Here is a 24,434-nt window from a genome sequence, read left to right on the forward strand (position 1 = left end):
GATAGCTTGTGGTGCCAGGCTTTTTGAAGCAACCTTAAAGAGGATGCGAAGTGAAAAAGTTAGAGCTTAGGCTGGAGGCCCAGGTTTGGGCTAATTTCTTGTATTCTTTGGAAAGGTTAGGAAGCAGCCAGTTTAGAGATCAAGCAAGGAGTGCTATTCCGACTAATTTGGACTTTTCTCCTGTAGGTTCAGGGAACTTCAGATTTAAGCAAGCTTCTGGTTATCCAAGCATCTGAGCCTGTCAAAAGTAATATCTCCAAGGTCCTGGGTAAGGAGGGGGACTTTAGTGGTAGGAAAACCATTGGGAAGGAGTTTAGATAAATATAAAATTCAGTCAGTTTGAAGAAAATGATTTGAGCACTTTGTGTGGGCTTATCACTAATCCCCATTCTTGGGCCCACCCTGACGGCCCCTGGCTTCTGGGAGGTCACTTGCCAGAGAGTTCCAGGTGGCTTCTTCCGCTCTGTGACCCTCCCCCCCCCTCCCCCACCAGGGAGGGCAGGGCAGCTTCTACGTTTTCCTGCCCTTGTTGGTGGGAGCTGCGTAGCACCATTGGGGCAGAGCGGGAATGGGAAGGGTACAGATGGGCCCAGGTGCTGGCAGCTGGCTTGCTCCCACCAACCCAAGGGACAGTGGAACCTGACCCAGACTACGGTCAATGCCACAACTCAGATGACTTGCTATAAGGCGGACTTCAACAGTCACTAAGCATTTACAGTCCCAGAACGTGTATGAGTGCCCAACGGCCCACAGCACAGTGCTGAGCAGCAGGCAAAGAAGACGCGATGGGCAAGCCTTGCTCTGGAGCAAAAGCGGTGGAGGTCTTTCCTTCAACGCTCAGCATTCCTGCCTTCCGGAGCCCTTTGCCGTTATTCTCCCAGCTGCCCCAGCTCGAAAGCCCTTGCCCTTGACTTTCTCCTCTAACCAGTGCTATCCCCAGTGGTTACAATTCGTGGGGCCTGCTAGCTTAGACTTGATGCAGTTCTTAATGAATAGTTCATTGGGGGTGGGCAGTATCCATGATTTCAAATCCTGTGCCTAAAGTGACGTTTTGTTAAGAGTTTACATCTCATTAGTTCTCATTTGCATAATCCTTACAAAATGTGGCCTCATCTTGTGCTGGGCACCGTGCCAAGCACTAGCTGGTGAGTGGACCAGACAGGGCCTTCACTCTTGTGTATGTGCGGGGATGGGGCGGGGGGCAGACTTTTGGTGTGTGATTTCACTTCTCCCCTAGAAGCAAGTCAAACTCAGACTCGCCTTGGGCTCACGTCCCGTGCCCCGCCCCTTCTGGGGCTGTAACGGCGTCTGGGCTGGCAGAGCGCCCTCTGCTGCGGGGTCTCCCGTCCAAGCCGAGCTGACTGGAGTCCAGCCTTCACGGTCTCTTTGGGTCTGCCACCCTGCTGCTCCGCAGCGCTCGTGGGGCACAGCCGCATACGGCAAGCCCGGGGCAGCTGAGGGCCGTGACTCAGAGACCCTCAGTAGAAACAAGGGACAGGACCCGCTCCTGCTGGGTCTGGAGGCTCCCCACTCACTCTTGCCCCGCCCCTGCCGCTTCCCCGGGTGACTCCAGAGACTCCGAGGGAAATGCGTGGCTCTCTGTGGCCTGGATCCAGCCAGCATCTTGGCTTTGACCCACATACACGTTTCCTTTTACACTTTTAAAATTAGTTGCCGAATATGAACAATTTTTTAAAAAAATATTTTGAGTTTTCTTAAAAAAAAAAAAAACACCAGGAAGTCTGCCAACACTTGGTTCTCATTGCTGTAAGTGGCCACAGTCAGAGCTGAGAGCCAGCGGCTCCCACTGGGCACACCGGCGCTCTCCGGGTCGCCCTGGCCGCACGGCTGCCTCTCCTAGCAGGCCCAAGTCCCCTGCGACCATGCGGGCGCCCCGCCTGCTGGCGCTCCAGTCCCGCAGTCCGTCCTGGACTTTCGGGAGCCCACTTACCAACCTCCCTGCAGGGAGAAAGTCTGGGGAGGGAGCCCACTTGAACGGGAAGGGACGGGGGGGGACCTACAGGGAGAAAGCAAACTGATATTTCAAAATAATTCCACCACTTTGATTCTTAAATTCTTAACTTAGCTTTTCTGTTTGGTGCATGTATTTGAATAGGCTCAGTCAATACCAGCCCTCAAATGACCAACAGAGAATATAACTGGAAGAGAAAAGATGAGGTAATGAACTTGACACTTGGATTAGATTTTTTCTTATTGTGGATACTCAACTACAGAGCTGAAATACACTGTGAGGTCGAGTAGCAAAATGTAGTGGTGATAAGACACTCTTAGCGGCAACTCATTGATTTGGAAAAATGAGGACCAAGCTCACCTGAATTACTCAAAAATTAAAATTACAGAATATTTTTCAAAGATGTAACTGTGTCCCATCTCCCCCCTCTCCCACTTTTCCTCCACCTTCCCCCCTTCCCCTGATGTTTGCCTCAAACTGGGAATCTCTGGGACTAGGGATGGGGAGCGTCATTAACATCTGAGTATCCACAGTTCTCCAGTTGGAGTTCGCATTCCCCATGGATGTGCGGAGCAATCGCGGACCCAGGGTGTGGGGGCACCTGAGGCCACAGGCTGATCATGGGCACCTTCCTAGAAAGTCAGTTTTCCTCGATGATCTTTGAAGGAAAACGTTAACTCATTTAACCGCTAGGTTATTTAAAGCATTTTATGTGAAAACAAACATATTTTAGAGCAGGATGACAAATTTGCATGGATTTTTGAGATAAAACAGGAGGCCCCAGATCATTTTATTATGGAGTCACTTAGGCTTGGCCCCCAACATCTTTTCCTGCTTTCCTCAGCCATCAGGGCTAATCTAGAAAAGTTTCAGACGTGCCGGAAGCCATGCCTGGAGTTGGCGAGGGCGAGGGCTGGTCGCCTGGGGCCGGGACAGGTAGAGGCCAGTCTGGTGGGAGGAAGGTAGTCTGTAAGACACATCACTCAAGGGGGCTCTGCAAGGCACCCTGACGGAGCGCACTGGGGCCCAAGCCCACCGCTGAGTGGGGAAGAGGGCAGCTCTGACGGAAAAGCCAGGCAATTGGCAAAGGCCGAAGTCAGCCAGGCAGCTGTAACGGTGCCACAGACAGGCTTCAGGGCCCGTCAGCACCCTCCTTCCCCCTCTTGCCAAGGGACACCAACTATGCCCTCTGAATACAGTGTGCTTCAAGCCCACCACACCCCCATCCTGGGCCCACCACAGTCATTTCTGATGACCCAGGTGGTTTGCAGTGTCTGTCTTGGGGGAAGGAAAGTTGCATTGTCCAAACTTCTGGCTAATGGTCCCTTTAAACAAAGCGACTCAGTTCTTTTTAGTCATCCTCTCCTCTTTCCTCCAGAAACCCTATTTTGTAAATGGGAAACTGACTCGGGAGTCAAGTAACTGGGTTTCTCACTTGTCTGTTTTTTCCAGGCCCCATTATTTTTAAAAATTCTCATTCCGATTTAGGAAAGAAGTTCCCAGTCACTCTGTAATCAGTCACAAAGTTAACTGGAATCCAGTTCTCCTACCAATTCTCTTTCCTTAAGAGACAGACGGCTCTAATTGAACTAATGTAGTCCCTCTTTACAAGTCGACAGTGGGTGGTATAGAGACGCACATTGAGTTACTGACAATGTATCACTCAAAGTCCTTAACAGGTGAGATCTTTTAGAGGGAATGTTTCAGATCATAAAATGGAAACTTTCCATAAGTATTCTGGTTGTCCTTAGTTTTTTCTCAAATGCCCTTATTTTTTTTACTTTTGGCTTTCTTTTCTAGGTGGAAACTGGATTCCATTATAGAAAAGGATACTAATGGCGCTAATGGGATAAGCGAAGTCAGGTTGAAGAGCGAACCAGCATCCTGGCTCAAGGGCTGAAGGATTATCTGACGAGAAGGTTACTTAGAAGCCGCTGCAACAGTTCACTGCTGCATTTATTTTATAAGCAGTTGAGGGGCTGCTACAAAAGTTCCAGTTTGAAGTAGTTGCATTACACCTGAGCTGCTGAAAAATTCTTCAGGGTGAGGGAGCTACGAACTCATGACCTACCAAGGGGGAACCCTGCACTCAGCCGACAGCAGGTTATAGTAAAACACAAGCTGTTAAAAGCATCATACAATATATTGCCACCTAAAGCACAGAATCTATCATTTTGATTTGTGATATTGCTAGAATTAGTGCCCTGCTAACATTTTCCAGAGTAAAGTTACTCCCTTCCTCCCCAATTTAGTAACTATTGAAAAAAAAATGGAACGATGGTCCATAATCTTAGTTACTAAAAGCAAAGTTGAGAAGTTAACAGTCTTACATTGCATAGTACTGTTTGATACTCTTTTTATTTTATTTTTAAAAGTCAAATAAAGTTGAATTTTATGGTCTGTTTATTAGAATCCATTGTTTCATTGCGGCAAAACTTTGGAGGAATACAAGACTCTTTAGGGAAAACCGCAATAGAAGGGAAAACAGGAGAAAAAGCCAAGCCTGACTATTTATGAAGGACCTTCGGGATACCTAGCATGTAGGGCAGTATTTTTCGGGGTGGGTGTGGAGCCCGTGTGTCAGTAACATTGGGTGTGGCTGAACATTCCAGAAACCCTGGGTGGCTTCACTCTTCTGCTGTAACCAGATGCTGGAAATAGGAGACCAGGACTGGTGCAGCGGCTTGCGGAGCAATCACAGCCCCAGGGTGCTTGCAGCCTCCCCCTCCTGTGTCCTTGGCCGGTAACTTAGATTCTCAGGCTGGCCAACCTTCATCGGTAACTCTAGGCATCCTGCGGTGTTTCAGTAGGACAGGCCGCTTTCTCCACGAGGCTTTGCCTTTTACTCAGGAAGGGACCCCACCCAAGGCAGCTCTGTCGCATACCCACACTAGCACCTTAAGATGAATTTAATCTGGCACCTCACCTTGCCAAATTCAGTACCTCCTGGGAGTTTTTAGCAAAGCAGGGGAAATGGATATTGGGCACAGTGTCTGCTGTGCACAGCATCACGGTCACTTGGGTGTTACAAATGAGGACCTGCGGCCACCAATAGAATCAGTCTTGGGTGGGCCCTGGGCTCTGCATGTGAACATGTTCCTCCGGCGCTTTAATGCATTTCGAAGCTTGAGAGCCGCAGTACAGGGAATCAAGTAGCAGAAAACAGATGTCCGTCCTCCAGTCTCCCATAGGAGGCCCATCACGGTGCACTCGACACAACTCCAGGACAATCCCGCGTGCATATCCATTAGGATGCTTTTGGCTGCAGGGACCAGGAAGCCCAACTCGGAAAGGCCTCAACACTACAGAGATGTATTATTTTATGTTGTGTAAGTCACGAGGGGGTACGGTTTCTGGCTGGTAGACTCAGTGAAGTTGATCAGATTTTTTTTCCTCTCCACTTTGCTGTTGACCTTTAGTCCCATTGTACAGCTGGCTCCCCGCTCCCAGCAACAATCAGTGCCTCATGTTTTCTTGTTCATATTCAATACCAGACAAAAGAATGGTTTCCAGTTACTTTCAAGAGCCAGAAAGACTTCTGCTCGAAACTCCCATAATCCTGTTTGTCCCCTGGAGAACTGAATCACATGCCCTTTGCTTGACCAGTCACTGACAAGAAGGTGGTAATGACCTTTTACCCAGTTAATGCACCGTTTAAGCCAGAACCAGCTCTATTTCCTTCATTTGCATTGCCCCAAAGGGGCAGGGTCCAATGGAGTAAATCACTAAGGCCAGTTCACTGCACCCAAACTGGCATCTGTCATTTAGACATGGCCATTCTGGCTCCTTAACCCTTCGCCGAGCTTCTCAATACAAATTCCGACCCTTGGGTTGGAGGTTGGAGGTGAAATCAGATTTGCTGCTAGTCCACACAGAAGCTGCAGGTCAATCACTTTGCTAATCTTGCAAGACTATCTAGTAGCCGGAGCCTGTGCCGCTCCTTTGAAAAGCCACACCGACTGCCTCTCAAACTCCTCATGCTTCTCTCATAGCCCCCTCGGTCACAAATCAATTCACTTGTAATTAACCCATCTTTGCACACACGTGCACCTTTCTGTGAAAACTGAGTGCAACACCTCTCGACAGGGGACCTCTACTCTCCATTGCCCAAGTGTGTTAAAAATATGCTTAGGATCACTTCTACCTGGGAGTACCTTCATCGTGTAGTATTTTATAATTGGAAAAGAATTCGTTCACAAAGCCTCCTGGCTGCTTGGTGGTACAGCCAGAACTCAATTTGAGGGCACAGGAACGAACCCCTTTTCTTTGAGCTTTTAAAGCACTTTTATGTTGACATCGATGTGAGTAGCATGGATACAGGTGAACGAAACACCAAGGGTTGGTGCCTGTGGGAGGGATGGGAAGGGGCAATCATTTGTTGGGGTTAAAGCTGATGAATTCTGTTTTGATTTTGCTCGTTCAGGGGCCAATGTCCTGGCAGCAAAGACTCAAGTGTGAATAATTAACGTTGGTGATTCAGACGTTGAACTCTCACTGTGATGAGGACTACACGTGGCCAACAGCTGACAGAAGAGAGCAGAGCAGCGAGGGACTGACCAGGTAGGTGACTCGAGATGGAGCTGGGGGTTAGTCAGAGGGATGCTTTAAGGACCAGAGAGCATTAGTTCTTTGAGGGCAAAATATATTGTGACTTGAAGAGGTAAGAGCAGAAAGCCAGCCCTGGTAGGTCCGTGTCAGACCAGCGTTCCCAGGATCCGGTAAGAACTTGGGAGTGTCTACCTCTGTTCTCAACCTTTATAGTGTCAGCCACCTTGTCAAGGAAACTAAAGGCCTAACAACTTCTCCAACACCTGACACCAGGGGGCATGGCTTTCATTATTTTACTCAATAAAAATACGGAGGGCTACCTGCAAGGGATTGTACCAGGTGTGCGGCACTTCTTTCTACACCTAGGACGTACCGGCACTGTGTGAGTCCGAGAGACCACGAGTCTGGAGTATAAAGCATGCAGGTACCATTATGCTCAAGATTCATATTCTGAAGCTCCACAATCCCATTAAGGCATTTGGAGAGCTTGTGACAGCAGGGGTCACACACTCAAGGGACTGCAGGACCCAGGCAGGTGCCACAAAAGAGCAAAGTGGGCCAGGTGCCGCGGTGAAGTCATGTGAGGTCAGCTGAGCCTCCCAGTTCGTTATCAGACATTTCAGGTCTCTGCCTTCAGCGAGAAGCATCGGTGCCAAGCCCGGCGAGGACACCTCTGCCCTCAGGACACGAGGCTCACTGAGTATTTCCAAACGTGACAACAGAATTCTCTGATCCAGTTTTAACGAAGGATTTATTTGCTAGGTCCCCCAAAAGCAAAATCCAGAACGTACCATCCCACCCCCAGCAAGAATAGTTCTATAAACAAACATTTTCGGGCATCCTCTCCTCCCTTCCCCAGGCGACCCCTTTCTGTGTCCACCATGACGGTGTGAAAGGCACACGGCACTACTGTTCTGTTCCCACGTCTGCAACACCTGTGCAGGTAAGTGGGGCCTTTTCTGTAGCCTCTTTTGATAGAAACTTATCGAGAAATTTTTTAGCAAAATATTTAAAGGCCCTTCCCCCTGCTGACCCCACATCAGTTATCTATGGGAAAAGTACAGAACTGAAAAGTTTTTTCCCCTAGTTGTGATCAAAACACTGAAAACGGAAGAACATCCATCCAGTTACACTATCTTCTAGGGCTATGTACATAAGAGACTGACAGAGGAAATCGAACCTCAAGTTCTGCGGCTCCCCAAAATGGGTAACGGAAGAGAGGATCTGATTAGAACAGCTAGAGAAACCTGATGGCCACTCCAGGACGGACCGGAAACCCTGTGGATCAGAAACCCAGCAGAGATCGAACGGCATGTGAGTCTCCCGCATCGAGTGCACTTCAAAGAGAGCCAGGAGAGAGCGCTGAGACACACGAACAGAACAGAACGTGGAGGAAGGCACGAAGCAAAGAATCCCCTGGAGATTTTTAGTGCCATTTTCGTTTAATAAGCCAGTAGGACAGCAACCTAAAGCCCGCGGCTGATCACAGCGGGATGTGTTGACGGAACTGCCGCAGGACACAGGATGGAGGAAGGGTGGCTGGCCCTCCGTAGCTCCCAGCACCAGCACCAGGAACAGACCTACGGCTGGGGCGTGTAGCGGAGGTATTTCTTGCCAGATGGAAGGTCTTTGGTGAAGACTCCTTTAGGGAAAAGTTTCTTGGCTTCCTCTTCTGGGATGGTTGGAAGGACCATCACACTATCTCCAACCTAGGGAACGACATTGAGAACGGTGAAATTCAATGTTCAAGCCTAAAGGCAAGAATGAACTTCAGAACCCACAGGCTTGCTGGCTTCCCTGTTCCTCGAACACACTGAGCTCCCTCTCCAGCAAAGCCTCCCGCTCTAGGCCTCCCGTGACAGCCACAGGGAAAGCCAACCTCCCCACCGCTGAGCTCCCATGCTCCCCTCCTCCTCTCTCCATTATTCTGTGGCACTTACCACCACCTAGTGCACTATAACCTGGCTTATTGTCTGGCTCTGCCCACGGGACTGTGAGTCCAAGAGGGCTGGAACTTTATTGTCCACAGCTCTATCTGGACTCCATACATGTATGTTCAGTGACCGGATGGAGCATTTTAATTGATTTGCTCATCAGAAAAAAACAAAACCTGGTATACAGGTTAGAATATTTAAAAAATGTAACAACATTAAGATATTCTTGTGCTATTATTATGTAGGTCTTACATATTGCAGAGAAGCGACATTCCTACAGGTTAAAAGCTTAAGTGTCAGAGAATTCTACGTGGCATTAATGAGGCTTAAGAGAGGGAAATTCTTCGGGACAGTAAGATACCAAGTTTTCCAGCCAGGATTTAAGTGGCCAACCTAAGTTTTGTTGTAAATATTTTGCCATCAGGGAAGGATTAAAGGTTTAAGAAAAGTCCTTTTATTAGGAAAGGACATCATTCTGACCAATTCACTTATCCAAATGAGCTAGAAGCTAGAAAGCAATACAGGAAGCCTGTGTTTTATACAAAAAGTGTTGAAGACCTTGAACATGGCCTCTGAGAAGAGCTTAAACTCAGGAGGAAACGAGAGCCATAAACTCATGAATGCCACGAGGAAACATTCCCCCAGTGGACTTGCATTCTGGAATAAGAGCCCTAGGCAACAGGAAGCCCGAGGGCGGCCACTTGGACGCCAGCCCCACAGCCCTCCCTGCACACTGGGGACCGGCTCCTTTGGCATCTTTCACCTTCCAGTCCACCGGGGTGGCGACCCTCTTCTCGGCGGTCAGCTGCAGAGAGATAACGACTCTGAGAATCTCATCAAAGTTCCTGCCCGTGGTAGCTGGGTAGAGGATAGACAGCTTCAGTTTCTTATCAGGCCCAAAAATGAACACCTGCAAGGCACACAGACGCGTCGATAGCATGAGTCCCTTGACTGTTTTTGATGTGAAAGCCCCTCAGAACGCTCGCCTGTCATTAGAACTGCTCAAGGGGATAAAACAAAACAAACAAAAAAATCCCACACATCTGGAATGACACACCAAACATAATCGGGGGTCGGGGGGCGCAGGGTGCTGGGATCTCGATCCTTTTCTTCTCCTTGTTATTTTTATTTTTAAAAAATTAAAAAAAAAAACTTCTCAATTACAGTTGACATTCAGTATTATGTTAGTGACATTCAGTATTAGTCTCAGGTGTACATCCCAGTGCTCGTGGTATTTTTCTACACTTGGAAGGGAGTTCTGTTTGGTTCTGGCTGCCCCAGTAAGAAAGGCGGACCAGGCAAGGCCCTCAGGTGGGTACTGTGTTAAGTAGGGATGATTATCACAGAAATAATACTAGTGGGAGTGGATACCGGCCCTCACCTAGCTGCCCTTTTTGCAGACGAGGGACTAAGTTAGTTCTCCAGCGGGGAAGGGCAGAACAAACGAGAAATGAGACCCAGAGCTGCCTTATGAAGGAGCACAGGACCCACCACTTGAAAGAGAGGGCTGTCAGGAGAGCTGGAGGGAAGATTACCCAACTCTAGATGACCTCTGATCCTAATTACTTATTTTATGTGGATTTCCAAAAGCTATGAAGTAACCAGTTTGGAAATTTAGCTGGGAATTCTGCATGAGCATCGCGGACCATCGGTGAGGTGGCCACCAACACAGTTACATTGTTAATGGATATTAACACATTCTCCTCTCCCCTCTCGTTGGTCCAAGCGTTTCCCGGGACGTACAGCCTGGCCAGTCGCGAGGACGACAGCCCGGACCTGGCCCACTCACCACGCGCGCCGTCACGGGCATGCCCTTCTCGTCCTTCTCGGCTGGGTCCAGCATGCCCAGCAGGACGGCGAGGTCCCGATTCCTATCGTCAATGATGGGGAAAGGTAACTTTTCTGTGGGCTCCTCACAGTTGTAAGCGTTGATATCCTGAAATGCAGGTGAAGGGGAAAGAGAAAAATCGAAACGGGCTCGTCCTCCAAATTCCATCTGGGAACAGCCATCACACTGCAAGGCAGGGAAGAGGACTACAATCATAGTAGTTTCTGTAAGCAATTTTAATATGCAAATGAGTGAATGAAAACGCCCACCCCAACTATTCCCTCACAGGAAGAGCAGTAGGGTATCGCACTTCGGGTATAACCGTAGACCCTTTTCACGCCCATGTCTCTTAAAACACAGCTTGTTTTCACTGCTTTGAGAAACAGCAGTGACCTCTTTAAAAGCTGAGTAGGGCAGCGTCAGCTCCCAATTCCAGGTACCTCTGGGTTCCCAAATATTGTGAAAACCACCAGAAATAATGGATCCCTTAAGTCCATCGCCTCTAGAAACAATGCCACATGCAAAGACAATTCTATAGATCTGATCCCTGTCTTGGAAGCATCCTGCCTCAGACATTAAGCTACTGTCAGACAGATGGTAGGAAATGAAAAATAAAACCACAAAACCGAAAGCAAATGTAAGACTGGAGAGTCGAACATGTATTTCGAGGACAAGTACAGGGTAAACCTCTTATGGGTGAAAAGGCAGAGGAAAATTTACACCTGGGTGAAGTGCACAGAAAACAAAGCGTTTCAAGTCGCAACTTAAGGACAACAATGTACTTGCCTTTTCTCTTTCTGCCCTCCTCCCCTAGCAAAACTTCATTCATTTCTACTTTTCCTATCCCTGGAAGGGTTTTTTTGGGGGGGAAAATCTAGCTTCGTTGTTTGGTCTGATAGGGCACTGACGCAGCGCTTCAGTGGACCACACAGGAGGAGACGCAGTTCCCGTCTTCAAAGGAACTTGCACTTTGCTCAGATGATCCCATAAACGGCAGGTGCGACCTGTGTGCATTTCTCAACTGAGATGCTGAAGAATAAAGGGGCATGAATGCACTTTGAAGTAGATAACAACAAATTTTAACACGCTCCTTAATTTTAGTATCTTCACTTCCCTTCTGCTGTCACCTGCTGCCTATCAGGCCACCACCATCAGTTTGGTTGAACCATCAGTTTGGCTCTGGAGGCACTTTGGGGTTTCTCACAAAACCAGTTGTACCCCAGTTTGGGCACTGCTTCTGATACTCGGGGCCTGTTTCCTATTTAATGCAGGCACAGTTCTGAAAATTCTAAGGCAGAAGCTCACCAGCTGTAAAAGGAGCCTGGGTGTGCTCCTGTACCCGAAAAGGTGTTATATAATGGCCTAGGAGCTCTTCCTCCAGCCATCTGTTGTTTTAATTATTGCTACGCAGCAATTCTCTCTCCTGCCACGTGTCTGATGGGTGTTACATCCCACCCATGAAAGCCAAAGAGCCGTGTGCTCTGCCTTTATTCTACCCCAAATCAGGCTCATTCCTACTCTCTGTGTGATCGAGTATCAAGAAGAGCATTAGTTTGAGGTTCAAATCTCAATGCCACCGTCTTCCAGCAGGGCATTCTTGAGCAAGTCCCACCAACTCTCCGAGTGAAATGCCCTTCCCTTTTCCATGTGATTCTTCTAACCTCACTCGGGATTGGCTGGTACGGAATGGCCAAGGGTTACAGCCCCCCGGGGCCAACTCACAAGGCAAGTACTACCTCTCTTCTTCAGATGCACCGTGAAATGCATGACCTGGGGCCCAGCATGCACAATAAGCATCCCTCCCAAGCGACCTGTATCATTAGGTAGTAGCACACTGTAGCACAGTCATTAAACTGTTCTCGGGTTAAGTCCGGACCATCACATTTACTGCCCAACTAAATCCTCCTGTTGAAAGAAGACAATTCCTTCAGCTGATTCATTTATGATAATACAGACCGACTGCCTCGGATGTACTGAGTGCCAAGCACTGTTCCAGCAGAACAGGAAGCAGGAGCCTACCCCGGGGAGCCTCCACTCTGCTGGCGAGAAACACACAAGCGAAATTGGCAATGTGCAGAGAACTAGAGGGTGACACGCGCCAAGGAAAAACCCAGAGGGGGCCGGGGAGCATGGAAGGGAGTCAGAATTTTAGAGAAGGAAGCCAAGGGCAGCCTTGAAGGCGTCATTTGAGGTGAGACCTGTAAAGAGATGATGGCAGGTCACAAAGATACCTGGGGAAAGAGACTTCCAAAAGGGATTCTGGATGTGGTCTGAAGGCACAGCAGATGTGCGCGCTGGTGAATCAGACATGGGATGTGGACAAACCAGGGGAATTAAAGAGGATTGCTGGAGTTGAGGCCCGAGCAACCACAAAAACACAGTTACCACTAGCTGAGACGAGTAGGACCCTGGACGAAGAACAGAGCCTCAGTTCCGGACATGTTAGGTCTGAGGTGATGGGAGATCGGGGAGATGCTGAGTAGGCAGGGGCTGAACCCATGGGGAAGCCAGGAGAGTCTGGCCTAGAGATGAAACCTGGGGAACTGGTAGACAGATGGGGTGGATGAGGTCCCCGAGAGAAAAGTGTCCATGAAAGAGAAGAGGTCCAAGAAACGAGCCAGGGCAACCCTAGCATAAATCAGGAGCTGGGAGACGACGAAGCTCAGCCTGAGCCTGAGAAGCACCAGCTGGAGTTGGGGTGTCCTGCAAGCGGAGAGAAGAAAGTGTGTGGTATGCTGATAGGCTCAGAAAGATGAGGGCTGAGAAGTGGCCCTTGGATTGCGCAAGGTGAAGGTCATTGTGTAATCGAAGGCAGATTTTCAAGTGATCCGTGAAGTCTGAACCTAAGGTTTACTTAAACCTTCCTATCTAAAAGGCCAAGCCACTCTGTAATTTGTAAGTGGACTGATAACCACAAAGCACATGCCCACGGATACAATACCTTGCTCCATGCAAGATGGTCTTCAACACTGTCTATCGAAAGGGCGATCAGCTTAACGTTCCTCTTGGCAAATTCCGGCGCCAGCTTTGCAGCTCTGCCGAGCTCCGTGGTGCACACGGGGGTAAAGTCCCGGGGGTGGGAGAAGAGGATGCCCCATCTGCAGTGAGGGCAAAGAAGGTTACAACTGAATGAAGAGGTTATCACTAACAGCATGTGTCCAACAGAGTAAGCCACACACCCGAGATCAAAAACGACGTTCCTTTCTTTTCTTTTTAAAGATTTTATTTATTTATTTTTAGAGAGAGGAGGAGGGAGGGAAAGAAACATCAATATGTGGTTGCCTCTCATGCACTCCCAACTGGGGACCTGGCCCGCAACCCAGGCACGTGCCCCCACTGGGAACTGAACTGGTGACCCCTTGGTTCACAGGCCAGCACTCAATCCACTGAGCCACACCAGCCAGGGCTCTTTTTTTTTTTTTTTTTAATGAATGCTTATGAAGACTATTACTTTTAAACCTTTCTGTTGAGGAATGCTTCTTAATCTTACCTCCGGAAAAACCAATGTTTAAAGCCCAGTTCAAGCAAAGACAAGACACTCAAGATGACACATATTTTAAAAGACTAATTTAAGGGTGTTGCCTCTTTTCATAACTGTGGAGCCACGCCGGCTTCTTTTCGGCAAATAAAATCTGTGCGACTCAAACCAAGTAGCTTTACTGAAAATAACTATTTTTTCTTCCCCTCTTTTAAATTCTTTTTGCTGAGCACACAGGCCCTGACATTCAGCTCCAATAATGGGTGTCCCCTTAGGCCCTGAATCCAAACAAACGCCTGACTGCAATAATAAACAGATTATGTAACCTGAAATAAATAGGCTTGTATCCTCTGTTTATACGGGAAATTAAAGTCCACATGCGGCTCCTTTGAAGTGAATGGGTGTAACATCTTTTAGGAAACTGCTTTCCTGACCTTACCTGCCAAACAGGACACCCAGTAGTTGCACCGTGATAGAAGAGCACCTGAGAGTTTTACCTGTCTCTTCGCTTGCGGTTTCCTTTTCTTCTTGCTTCAGACCAAGTGGGCAGAAAACTGACAACCTGCGAGGTACATTTCTAGAACTGCAGGTTCTTAGGTGAACGCTATTACCGAAGCCATCCCTGCCCGAGGTTAAGCTTGTGGAGATTTTAAGCATGTTGCAGGCTAAGCCACAAGAACCTTTGAAGGACCATCTCTTTCTCCTTGGCGACAGAAAACACCTCTCTCTGCTGAGAAGGAAAAGGTAATGCTCGGTCTTCCGCATTCCCAGGGACTTGGGACGTCACCGCAGGGCCCTAACCCGGATGACTGAATCTAGCTTAGGTGCCAAGCTGACCTCTCCAACTCTGCCAAGTTTCCCGAAGCACAAAGAACAAAGAGGAGACAAGGGGACCCCCTTCCCCCTTGCACCTGTCACCCTGCTCCCGAGGCCTCCTCGGGAAGGGAAACGATCTTCTCGCAAAAAGGATGGGGAGGGGCCGTCGGGGAAAATTGGGAAGAAAGAGGTCATATGTTTAAGACTGTGGAGGTGTCTAGCATGTTTACTTTTCTGTAAAGGGCAACGAGAGGGGCATGTATCTTTTGAAATAAATAAGCTAGCTCTGAGTAAAATCTAGGCCTTAGATTCCACGGAACAGGGTCCGTTTAAGGCTCAGACGAGACTTTTGAGAAGAAAGGGAACGGGGTGCATCTTCTTGTTAAAGGAGCGATGAATTGGGCAAGTCAGGCGTTCTCCTTCCATTTCCAAGTCACGCTCAGGAACTTGTTTTAAGCATCTTCACACCCTCTCCTCCCTGAGCAGCCAAAGTGCAGCTCACCACTTGGCTTGAAAAAGGAATAAACTCTGAGAATGTCTGACGGTGGCCTGCGCTGGAGAGAACGTCAATTACATGATCCCATTTCCTTCCTTCCTTCCTCATTTTCAAAAGACAAAGGGTTTCCTCCTTTAAGAGAACAGTTCCTGCCCACTAACCCCCAGAAAGCCCCAGGAACACACACGTTTTGTTTGGTGAAGACGTACTGTGAAGAAGCAGCTTTACCATGTGCGTAAAGAAACAGTGATTAATCCTCAATAAACTCACCAAGGCAGCCCCTAAACCCCTTAGCTGTGTCCAGTTCTCCGGGTGGGTGTCTGTAAAGTTTAAAATTATTTTAATTTTCTAGCTCCCGTTAAAAAAACAATCTGAATCAAGAGTTGACTGTGTGGCCCTGGCCAGGTAGGTCAGTTGGTTAGGGCATCGTCCCGATAGGCCAAGGTTGTGGGTTCCATCCCTGGTCAAGGGCCAATAAATGCGTAAGTAAGTGGAACAACAAGTCGATGTTTCTCCTCTCTCTCTCCCTCCCACCTTCTTTCCCTCTCTGTCTCTCAAACACACACAAAAAAGACAGTTTGAATTGAGATCACATATGGAATGGAGTCTGGACAATCCAGGGTCCGGCAGAAGTAACGCTGGCTAGAGTGTGGCCGGCTGGGTAACAATGTGGGTGTAATAATTTATAATTTGAACACTTCCCCTAAAATGCCATATGGTGTGCTTGAGTGCGATATTGTCATGTCGTAGCATTACATGCTTATGATTTTGTAATGAAAGATTTTGTAATACAAAAGGGGCGTTCTTTGTGCTGGACCCTGTATATTAGGCAAAAATCCATGCATTACAATGACGTAAAGGGCTCAGAGGTCTTTTGGGGTGGGGCAGACTCGGACAGCATTTTACAGATGCGGGTATTTTTCTCATCTTCCCGCGGGTGGGGCGCGGAGTCGGTACTACTTCTAATCAAATCCATATAGATCCAGAGGCAGATAAACTGGGCCAATGATGACAAAAACACCTAAGAAAGTAGTTAGCTTACATAGTGACAGTATAATTGTTGCTCTAGTAACTACGCTTCACGTTAATATTCATCTTTAATCCATACAGCCTAAGAGTGCCGGTAAGATTCTTCTGTTTTACGGCGGTGAGGACTGGGGGTGGCAATGGGAAGGAACACGCTCTGAAAATCCCATGGGGCTTTGGAGAGCTACCAAGGCCTCGATTCTGATATGAGACTGGCTTTGGTCCGTATCTCTGAAGCCTGTTCCTGCCTCATGGCCGGAATGCTCCCTTTCTCCTCCTTTTCCTAGCTGAGTCCTCCCGTTCACAAAGGTTAGCTTTTCCCTTAACCAGTGCCTGGAAATGGACTCGATGATGGGTTGTAAGGGGTAGGCCTAACATACCTGGAATCTCTCCCAGGTTCTCTGCACAACCCTGTCCAATCACTGATTAATCTCATAAAATCCTTTTCTCTGTCTCTACACAGAGATCCCTGGACATCGTATATAAAATCAATTTACTCACAGGCAAACTGGTATAACTGCCAGACCAGGCCACGTGCTGCTGGAAGGCAGACCAGAGGGGCAGTGGGGTCACCCCGCTGGGAGACAAAGTGTCTCAGGGAGCCCAAGTGCACCCTCCTAGGCTGTCCCTGGCAAGAGCAGGTCAATGCAACCGAACAACCTCAGAGGGCCCTTCCCTCAAAGTGTTGCGAGTTCTGGAATGAAGGGCACACCTACCTACAGAATGTTCTTGATTCCTCCCACAGCAACTCTCAAATCTTATCCTGGCTTTCACCAAAGTCTTTCGGCCATGTATCTGGCAGGTGGTGGTTTTAAATTTTATATTTTGTACCAAGAAGCCTGCGAATGCCAGGCAGCAAACAGAACTCTCAGGTGAGTGTCCTTGACTCTGGCCTTAGACACCCACCTTCCCCCTGGGAGCAAATTCCAGAACCAAGGGAGGGAGGGGACACGATCCTGGGCACGAGTCCCGAGTCCCGGGAGGTGACCGCCGAGGCCGCCAGATCTCTCTGCCCCTACGGGGCCTCGGCTGGACCGTGCCACTTGCACAGTTTACCAAACCAAGTTAAACAGACAACAAACTCCGCTCCGCAAAGACCTCCGGTTCCTGGGACCTGCGGAAACCCAACCTCGTCCCCCTCCCCCTTCCTGTCCGGAGCCAGCCGGGCCACACCGGGAGGCCCAGACGCGAGAGGGGATCAAATGGCCGATGCGAGGCTGGGGGCACACACTGAGAGGCACGTGCAGGAACCGGTGCAGGCGGGGAGGAGGCGGGCGGCGGGCAGCGTACTGAGCGGCGGGAGCGCGAAGGGAGGAGGAACAGGGAAGGCACCTCCAGGTCCCGGCGTAACCCAAGGCCAAGGCAGGGGGACGAGGTGGCCACTTACGAGTCTCCCAGATAGTCGTGGAAACGGATGCGACCAACGGTAGTATTGGCCTCAAAGTTGGGAGCCTCGTCCCCGAGAAGGAGACCTCCAGGCATGGCGGCAGCAGTGACGAGGGACTACGAGAAGGCGCAGCAGCGGCAGGAGAGGGAGGTGCTAGTGCGGAATAAATGAAGCCTAGAGGGGCGGGGTGGGCGGGGCCACAGAGGGGTGTTGGGCGGGGCCCAGGCCTGCGGGGCGGGGTGAGGGGCGAGGGGCGGGGCCAGAGCTAGGCAGCCCTAGCACTCTCTAGAATCTGCAACGCTCTTGACCAAGCCCAGAGCCTGGGAGTGCGCCGGTTTTGACCCTGCAGTGTGTTTGGGCTTTGGAGGCGGAAAAATGCGCAACACAGTAGGAACGAGGCCTCAACGTAGAGAATCCCACAGCCACTCCGGGAGCTGCAAAAATCCGTGCAGACCCTCTAGCACACCCACCAGGGCGACCTTCCACTCCCGGCTCTGATAGGGCGAGCGGCTGGAATCTGGCTGGGCCAGCCCGCCTGGCCATCATGAACTGTGTCATATAGGAGGATGTGGCAAGACCCAGCCATGTGGAGGACCTTATGTCAGAGGAAGTGGCTTTCTTATTGCAGCAAAAATTCTCGCACCATGTTATTCAGTGCTTGGGGGAATGTAACCAAACTCTTAATTTTTATTCCACTCCCCACTCCCAGGGCTCACAATGAACCTCAAATAATCAACACAATAAATCTGAAATCTAAATGTAAATATTAAGACATGTGATTTTCTGTGTGTAAGTCAACTCTGCTACCCAAGGAGGTGGGAAGCTCAAGTTTCATTCATTTGCTTTCTACGTGGTAAGCATGATTTAGGCAGGATGACTTTTCTTGGAGCTTTCGTTCTAGTCGGGGAGATGGACTTTAAAAATATATTAGACTTCTCTGGCCGACAGTGGCCAGAGGGTACCTGAAAATGGCTCACTATTCATTTGACCCAGAAAAACCCACCAAACCATGCAAATCAAGAGGTTCCAATCTCTGTGTTCACTTTAAAAAGACTCGTGAAACTGCTCAGGCCACCAAAGGTATGCACATTTGAAAAGCCACTGGGGATCTGAAGGATGTCACCTCACAGGGCAATGTGTACCCTTCTGAAGTTACAAGGGTGGAGTCTGCGGGTGTGCCCAGGCCAAACAGTGGGGCTGGACACAGGGTTGGTGGCCCAAAAAGAGTGCTGAGGTTTTGCTGCACGGGCTTAAAAATGCAGAGAGGAATGCTGAACTTGAGGGTTTAGATGCAGAGTCTCTGGTCACGGAGCCAGTCCCTGTGAACAAAGCTCCCAAGATGGGGCACAGAACTTACAAGGTTCCCGGGTGGATCCCCCACACGTGAGCTCTCCCCGCAGCACTGAGATGATCCCACTGGGAAAGAGCAGGTGGCTCCTAACCCAGGGGAGGAGGCTGCACAGAAGAAAAGGACATCGCAGAAGAAACTGAAGAAACAAAAACTGATGGCCCAGGTGTAAATTCAGCATCAAATAAATGCTAATAAAAGTAAGTATATATATTGGATAGCAGTAAGTACTATTCACAGAAATAAAATAAGGTGTGCTAGAGGCGATTGGGGTGCTGCTTGGGATTGGATGGTCTGCTGTGGGAAAGCCTCCAGGATAACGTAGGCAAACTACTCAGCACATAGTAAGTGCTCTGGAAATGGTAGCTATTATTTGGATGATGATGATGGTTTACACAATAACGCTTGCTTCGCCGGCTATAAGCTAGCACTATGCCAGGCCTGGTGACGCAATGGAGAGGTGTGGTCCCCGCGCTTCCAGGGAAGGCAGCGTGGAAGCAGTTATGATGCAAATGCAGAGTAAATGCGGTTGGGGGAGGGTACCAAATGGTGGGAGTTCAAGAGTGGGGAAAATTCTCTGGATTTTAGTCACGTGGCGATCTTAGAAGTGACTCACATACCGTGATTTCAGTTTCCATCTTCATGGTGTTTTCACGCGTGTGGGTGCATGCTGATCATATTGAATCAGTTCTCCTCTGAAACAAGGACTTGCAATAAGATTATTGCTAACATTTCTAACCACTCGAGAAAACAGTAAAGCTACTATAATTCAGTCTCTGAACTGATTTGACGTCAAGCTTTGGTTCTAGAAGCACGATGTCTTAGCTCCTTTTGTGGGGGAGAAAGAAAAGAAAAAGAGAGTAATTTGACCTTTGGAGACTATTACTAGTGTTGTGGAGCTAGACTAGAAGACACAGATACACCACAAATACGGAGAATAAACACAGAAATGGATTATTGATCTCCATAAAGGGCATAATTATAGAAGTATCTATGATAAATTAGGCAAGTCCAATAAAATAAGAGTCTGCTAGACGTCACAGTACCAGGGACTGCAGCCCGGCTATCCTCTTGCACTTTGCAAACTTGTCTACTTTAATCTTTGCAGCAATTTCAATTCTTCTGAATTAGCCAGCAACCTTTACAAACATGATTTTTTTTTCCCACAAAAACATCGGGATGTCTGTCTCCCAAAACGTCAGAAGATCTAGCCACACTGGGCAATGTTCCACTTGCCAAACATTGGCTAGAGAGTAGCCTCCTTAGAAATGCATGTTCCCTGTTTGCTCAGAAAGTTCTCAAACACTTGCTGACATTGTCTATTGTCATTTTAGCTCCACTCTCGCACTGTAATTTTTATTAGACTAGAACTGGGAGGCAAATGAATCCTATCTTCGTAGATCCCTATCTGTCAAAACTGTGCCAATGGAAGGTGGACTGAAGGCCGTGTGTTCCAAGGAGGAACGAGATAAAGCAGACTTCTTTGTAAAAGTAACTGATGTTTCCACGTACTTATATGCAAACGGAGTTGGAAGGAACCATCTGTGCTGCCCAGCGCCTGTAGGCAGTTGGGTTTCACCTCTGAACCCCATTCTAGGGGAAGAAAAATCACAGTCTTTCCCAAGGGCTTGCTCGAAGTGCCGTGGGAAAGGACGGGGGTGGGGCCGTGGGAGGCAAGCCAGGGAGGGAGAGACCAGAATGTGGAAAAGGGAAAGGGAGTCTCAGGGACATATTTACTTTACAGAGCGGGTGGAGGCTCTGGGATAAAAAAAAAAAAAAAAAGTGTTCAGGCAGCCGTCAGGGCTGGGGAGAAGGAAGGCGAGCATGGACTTTCAGAGGGCCACGACTGCGGGCCGATTGAGTCCCTTCTGTCCTTGCTGCTTCAGACAGGTTGAAGGAGAAGGGGGAAGGATTGGCAGTGGCCATTTGGGGGAAGGACAGTGCATTGTGATGTCTGTCTGTCTGTCTCTCTCGCTAGGTTGGGAGCCCCTGTGTGTGACCTGTTAGAGCAGGCGTGGGGCCAGATTGCACGAAGTATCAGAGAAGCACTTGGCTTCCTTCCTGCAGCCACGCCAGCACTTTCTTGTCTGCCTGCAGCTGGGAATCAAGGGGCACTGTGTCCCTAGTTAGAACCGTAGCTGGTTAGAAATTCTTATGCATGTGGGAGGAGATGAATAAAACTTGTAACCAATCTTTAAAAGGTGGGGTTGTGTTTTGAAAACCAGTTCATAGAAGCTTTCTTGTTAAATTTGAAGGTCTTTTAAGAAAAAAAAAAAAAAGAAAAAAGAAAGAAAGGTCTGGAACACATACTGATGGAGGCCATGCTGCTGTCTCTCTGCTGCCTGGGTGGGGCTGACCATCCGGCCCCTCACCTGGCCCCCACTCTTCTCGCTCCTGTTCAGTGTGGTCACTCCCCCCCCCCCCCCCCCCAGCCAGGGCCGGACATCCGCCATCTGGAGAGAAACTAGAGGAGGACATGTTTCAAAGTACTTTATATTAGACTTAACTTGAAATATATAAAAAGTTAAGTTTATAAGTGACGATTGTAGTTTTAAGATCGCCTGGTTGGTGACATTTCTGTGTTTCTTAGATTTGCAGGAGTTTTGCAAGTGTTTTGCCTAGTCTTCCTCTTCCTAGACTGAGCCGCGTTGGGGGCCTGCAGCGGTCCACAAGCTCAGATGTGTTATATTTGTAAATATAACTCACACATATTTAAAAAGATGATCAAACTACAAGTAAAAATAGTTATTTTTATGTCAACATCATTCAATTTATAAATAAAACAACACTTTGAATTTAGTCTTTTTAAGGAGGGGTTTAAACTTTTAAAACTAGTTTTAATTCAAACAGTTTTTAAACTAGGATTCAAAATCCATGACTTTAATAAACTCGCTACCAGGTAAAATCCAGGAAAGGGTCAGGGTGCCTGTCAGTGAGCAGAAGCCTCTCTCTGCCATTAAAACTCAACGGCTGCCCTATCTCTGCAGGGGAAAGTTCTGGAAGGAAGAAAGGACAGGGGCTACCCCAAGGTGGGAAGGATGATTTATGTTTTGTCATATAATCTTTTGGGTTATTTGAATTTTTAAAACTGTATGTCCGATATCTTTTTCAATTAAGAAGTAAAAGCCACTTAAAACACTGGCCCGTGGAGAAGCTGGGATCTGAGGCTAGGAGAAAAACCGCTGCTAAAAGTGGGGAGATAAGAAGAAAGGGGACCCCAGGGGAATAAAAAGAGGTGGAGGTCGTCATTTCCTAAGAAGAATGCTGAAGTCTTAGAGAGTGCAGAAAGAGAGCTTGGAGCTAGCTAAATTTTTCATCATTTTACAAGTATTCCAGGGACCCCACCCAACTCATACATAACATTCTTTCCATCCAACTTGCTTGTAGCTCTGCCCCCGGGGGGGAATGTAATCTATGCCGGCCGACACCCGCTGGCCTGGGGCGCATGCTGGACCTCTGTGGACCTCGTGACCCTGGAACAACTGAAAGTTAGAACAAAAAGGTCACAGGGGCTGTCCTCCCCCATCTCAATCTGGGCTCCCTGATCTTGCAGTATTTGACACGTGGTAGGTGCCCAGTAAGTGTTATTCCTCTTCTTCCTACTCGACGCAGTGCTGAATTTCTTGGAGGCGAATGTCCACGCCTGCCGTGTTGCAGGCAGGAGGCGTGTGTGGTTCAGAGTGGGCCTGACCCCCGGGGGGAGGCAGTGGGGCCAGAGAGTGCTTCTCCAGGGTGGGCTGACCAGACCAAGCGTAGCCAGCACCACCTTTTCCTCCGAAGCAAGAAAAGGGGAATATTGTAAGTTAAATCATAAGCTAATTAATAACTACCAATATTTGAGCAGGGCTTTACGGCTTACACAGCACACTCCCACGGATTTTTCTCATTTAGTTCTTGCAACAATCCTAGGCAGTCACCCATTTGGTAAGAGGAAAGCAACCCATGAAGTGACTCATTCAAGGTTAAACCATTGATGATGGAGGAAGCACTCCAACCAGGTTTGCAGACATTCAATTTGATGTTCTTTAGACGGTCGCACAGTTGATGGGGGAGGGGTTTTCCTGCTCCTTGAGGTTACTGTGTAGAGATAGCACCCCACGGGGAACCTTGGATCAGGTCTGCCACACACGGGACTTCTCACCAAGGGTCATGCTTTCCTTTGGCTGAGCAGCTTTCTTGTAGGAATGCCAAGCTGGTGCCTGTGCATTCTGTGTGCCCTTGGGGGATTGACCTGTGAAGCGAGGTGTCGGCACGCTTTTGTAGATGCTGCTGGTCTAAGAACCTGTTTCACTCTGCAGCCTGCAGAAGACTCACGGGGGCCCGGGGGCGGGGAACAGCCGCTGGCAGCTGAGTGATCATTACCGTTCTTTACTCTCCACTGGGCCTAGTCAGAGACACTGGGAAGAAGGCTTCTGCTGTAATTGCTGGGATTTCTTTCATAATGAGAACATTTTAGTACTCCACTGAAGAAAGTGTGCCAAGGAGTTCTGGGCTTAGAAATTGCTAAGTAAACCAAAGAGCTTTGACACAGAATAACTTCCAGAACGAAGATGGTAATGGTCCATTAAACAGACTCCAACCAACCAACCCTTAAAACTCAAAGCACAGCCCAGTCTTTACTTCGTCTGTACCAGAAGCTGATAGAAATCCAATACGGGTTCCAGAGCTAACGTTTAAGTGTGAGATATACAACAGATCGAACATAAAGAAAATACAGAAGAAAATATACACAATTACTGTATGATCTTTGAGTGGGAAGACTTCCTAAGTGTAAAGGAAGAAACCATAAGGAATAGATTTGCACAGATGGAAAAATTGTAAATCTCGGATATCAGAACGTGTGATAAACAAAATTAAGAAGCAAGTGATATGCTGGGAAACACTTCCAAAGTGTTATTATTCTTAATATAGAACATAGGCAAAAGATACAGTTCACCAAGGAAGACCTATAACTAGCCAATAAATATCTGTAGAATCATTTAAATTCACAGAAAGTCAGAGATGGGTGCATTAAATTCATAAATGCTTTTTTACCTGAGCAGATTGGCAAGGGGGCATTTTCAGTTTTGTAAAAACTGATATTTTATTAGTTGTGCTATTATAGTTGTCCTGAGTTTTCTCCCTTTTGTCCCCCTCAACCCAGCACCGCCCCCCTCCCTCAGGCAATCCTCCCACCTTTGTTCATGTCCATGGGTCATGCGTGTAGGCTCTTTGGCTGGTCCATTTCCGATACTGTGCTGTACGCCCCCACGGCTTTTCTGTAACGACCTATTTGTACTTCTTAATCCCCTCGCCTCTCACCCATTCTCCCACACCCCCTCCCATCTCTTTATCTTTAACCTTTGACATTTTAATCATGATGTGTCTTGGGGTGGGGCTCTTTGCGTCCATCTTGTTGGGGACTCTCTACACTTCCTGGACTTGCGTGAATATTTCCTTCACTCAATTAGGGAAGTTTTCTTTCATTATTTTTTCACATAGATTTTCAATTTCATGCTCTTTCTCTTCTCCTTCTGGCATACTTTGGGAAGAGATTGTTGGATTGCTTAAAGTTGTCTCACAGGCTGCTTACAATACCCTCACTTTTTTGAATTCGTTTTT

General features: G+C 48.3%; 2 protein-coding genes across 2 annotated transcripts in view; one reads left to right on the top strand and one right to left on the bottom strand.

Moving 5' to 3' along the window:
• SLC9C2 (solute carrier family 9 member C2 (putative)) overlaps window positions 1-4,719 on the top strand; it is a 48,851-nt gene extending 44,132 nt beyond the window's left edge. The window contains exons 25-27 of the mRNA XM_053915905.1: window positions 187-268; window positions 2,117-2,178; window positions 4,621-4,719. Coding sequence (XP_053771880.1) covers window positions 187-268; window positions 2,117-2,178; window positions 4,621-4,719 — 243 coding nt within the window. The remainder of the gene's footprint in view (window positions 1-186; window positions 269-2,116; window positions 2,179-4,620) is intronic.
• Window positions 4,720-7,252: 2,533 nt separating this feature from the next.
• PRDX6 (peroxiredoxin 6) lies at window positions 7,253-17,644 on the bottom strand. The gene is made up of 5 exons (XM_024553362.3): window positions 17,486-17,644; window positions 13,224-13,380; window positions 10,244-10,390; window positions 9,218-9,364; window positions 7,253-8,229 (listed from the first exon to the last, which is right to left on the bottom strand). Exons 1-5 carry the CDS (start codon window positions 17,578-17,580, stop codon window positions 8,101-8,103), a joined length of 675 nt encoding a protein of 224 aa, XP_024409130.1. The 5' UTR covers window positions 17,581-17,644; the 3' UTR covers window positions 7,253-8,100.
• Window positions 17,645-24,434: the final 6,790 nt, after the last annotated feature.

The sequence above is a fragment of the Desmodus rotundus genome, chromosome 12 (genome assembly GCF_022682495.2).
Source record: "Desmodus rotundus isolate HL8 chromosome 12, HLdesRot8A.1, whole genome shotgun sequence".
Lineage (NCBI taxonomy): Eukaryota > Metazoa > Chordata > Mammalia > Chiroptera > Phyllostomidae > Desmodus > Desmodus rotundus.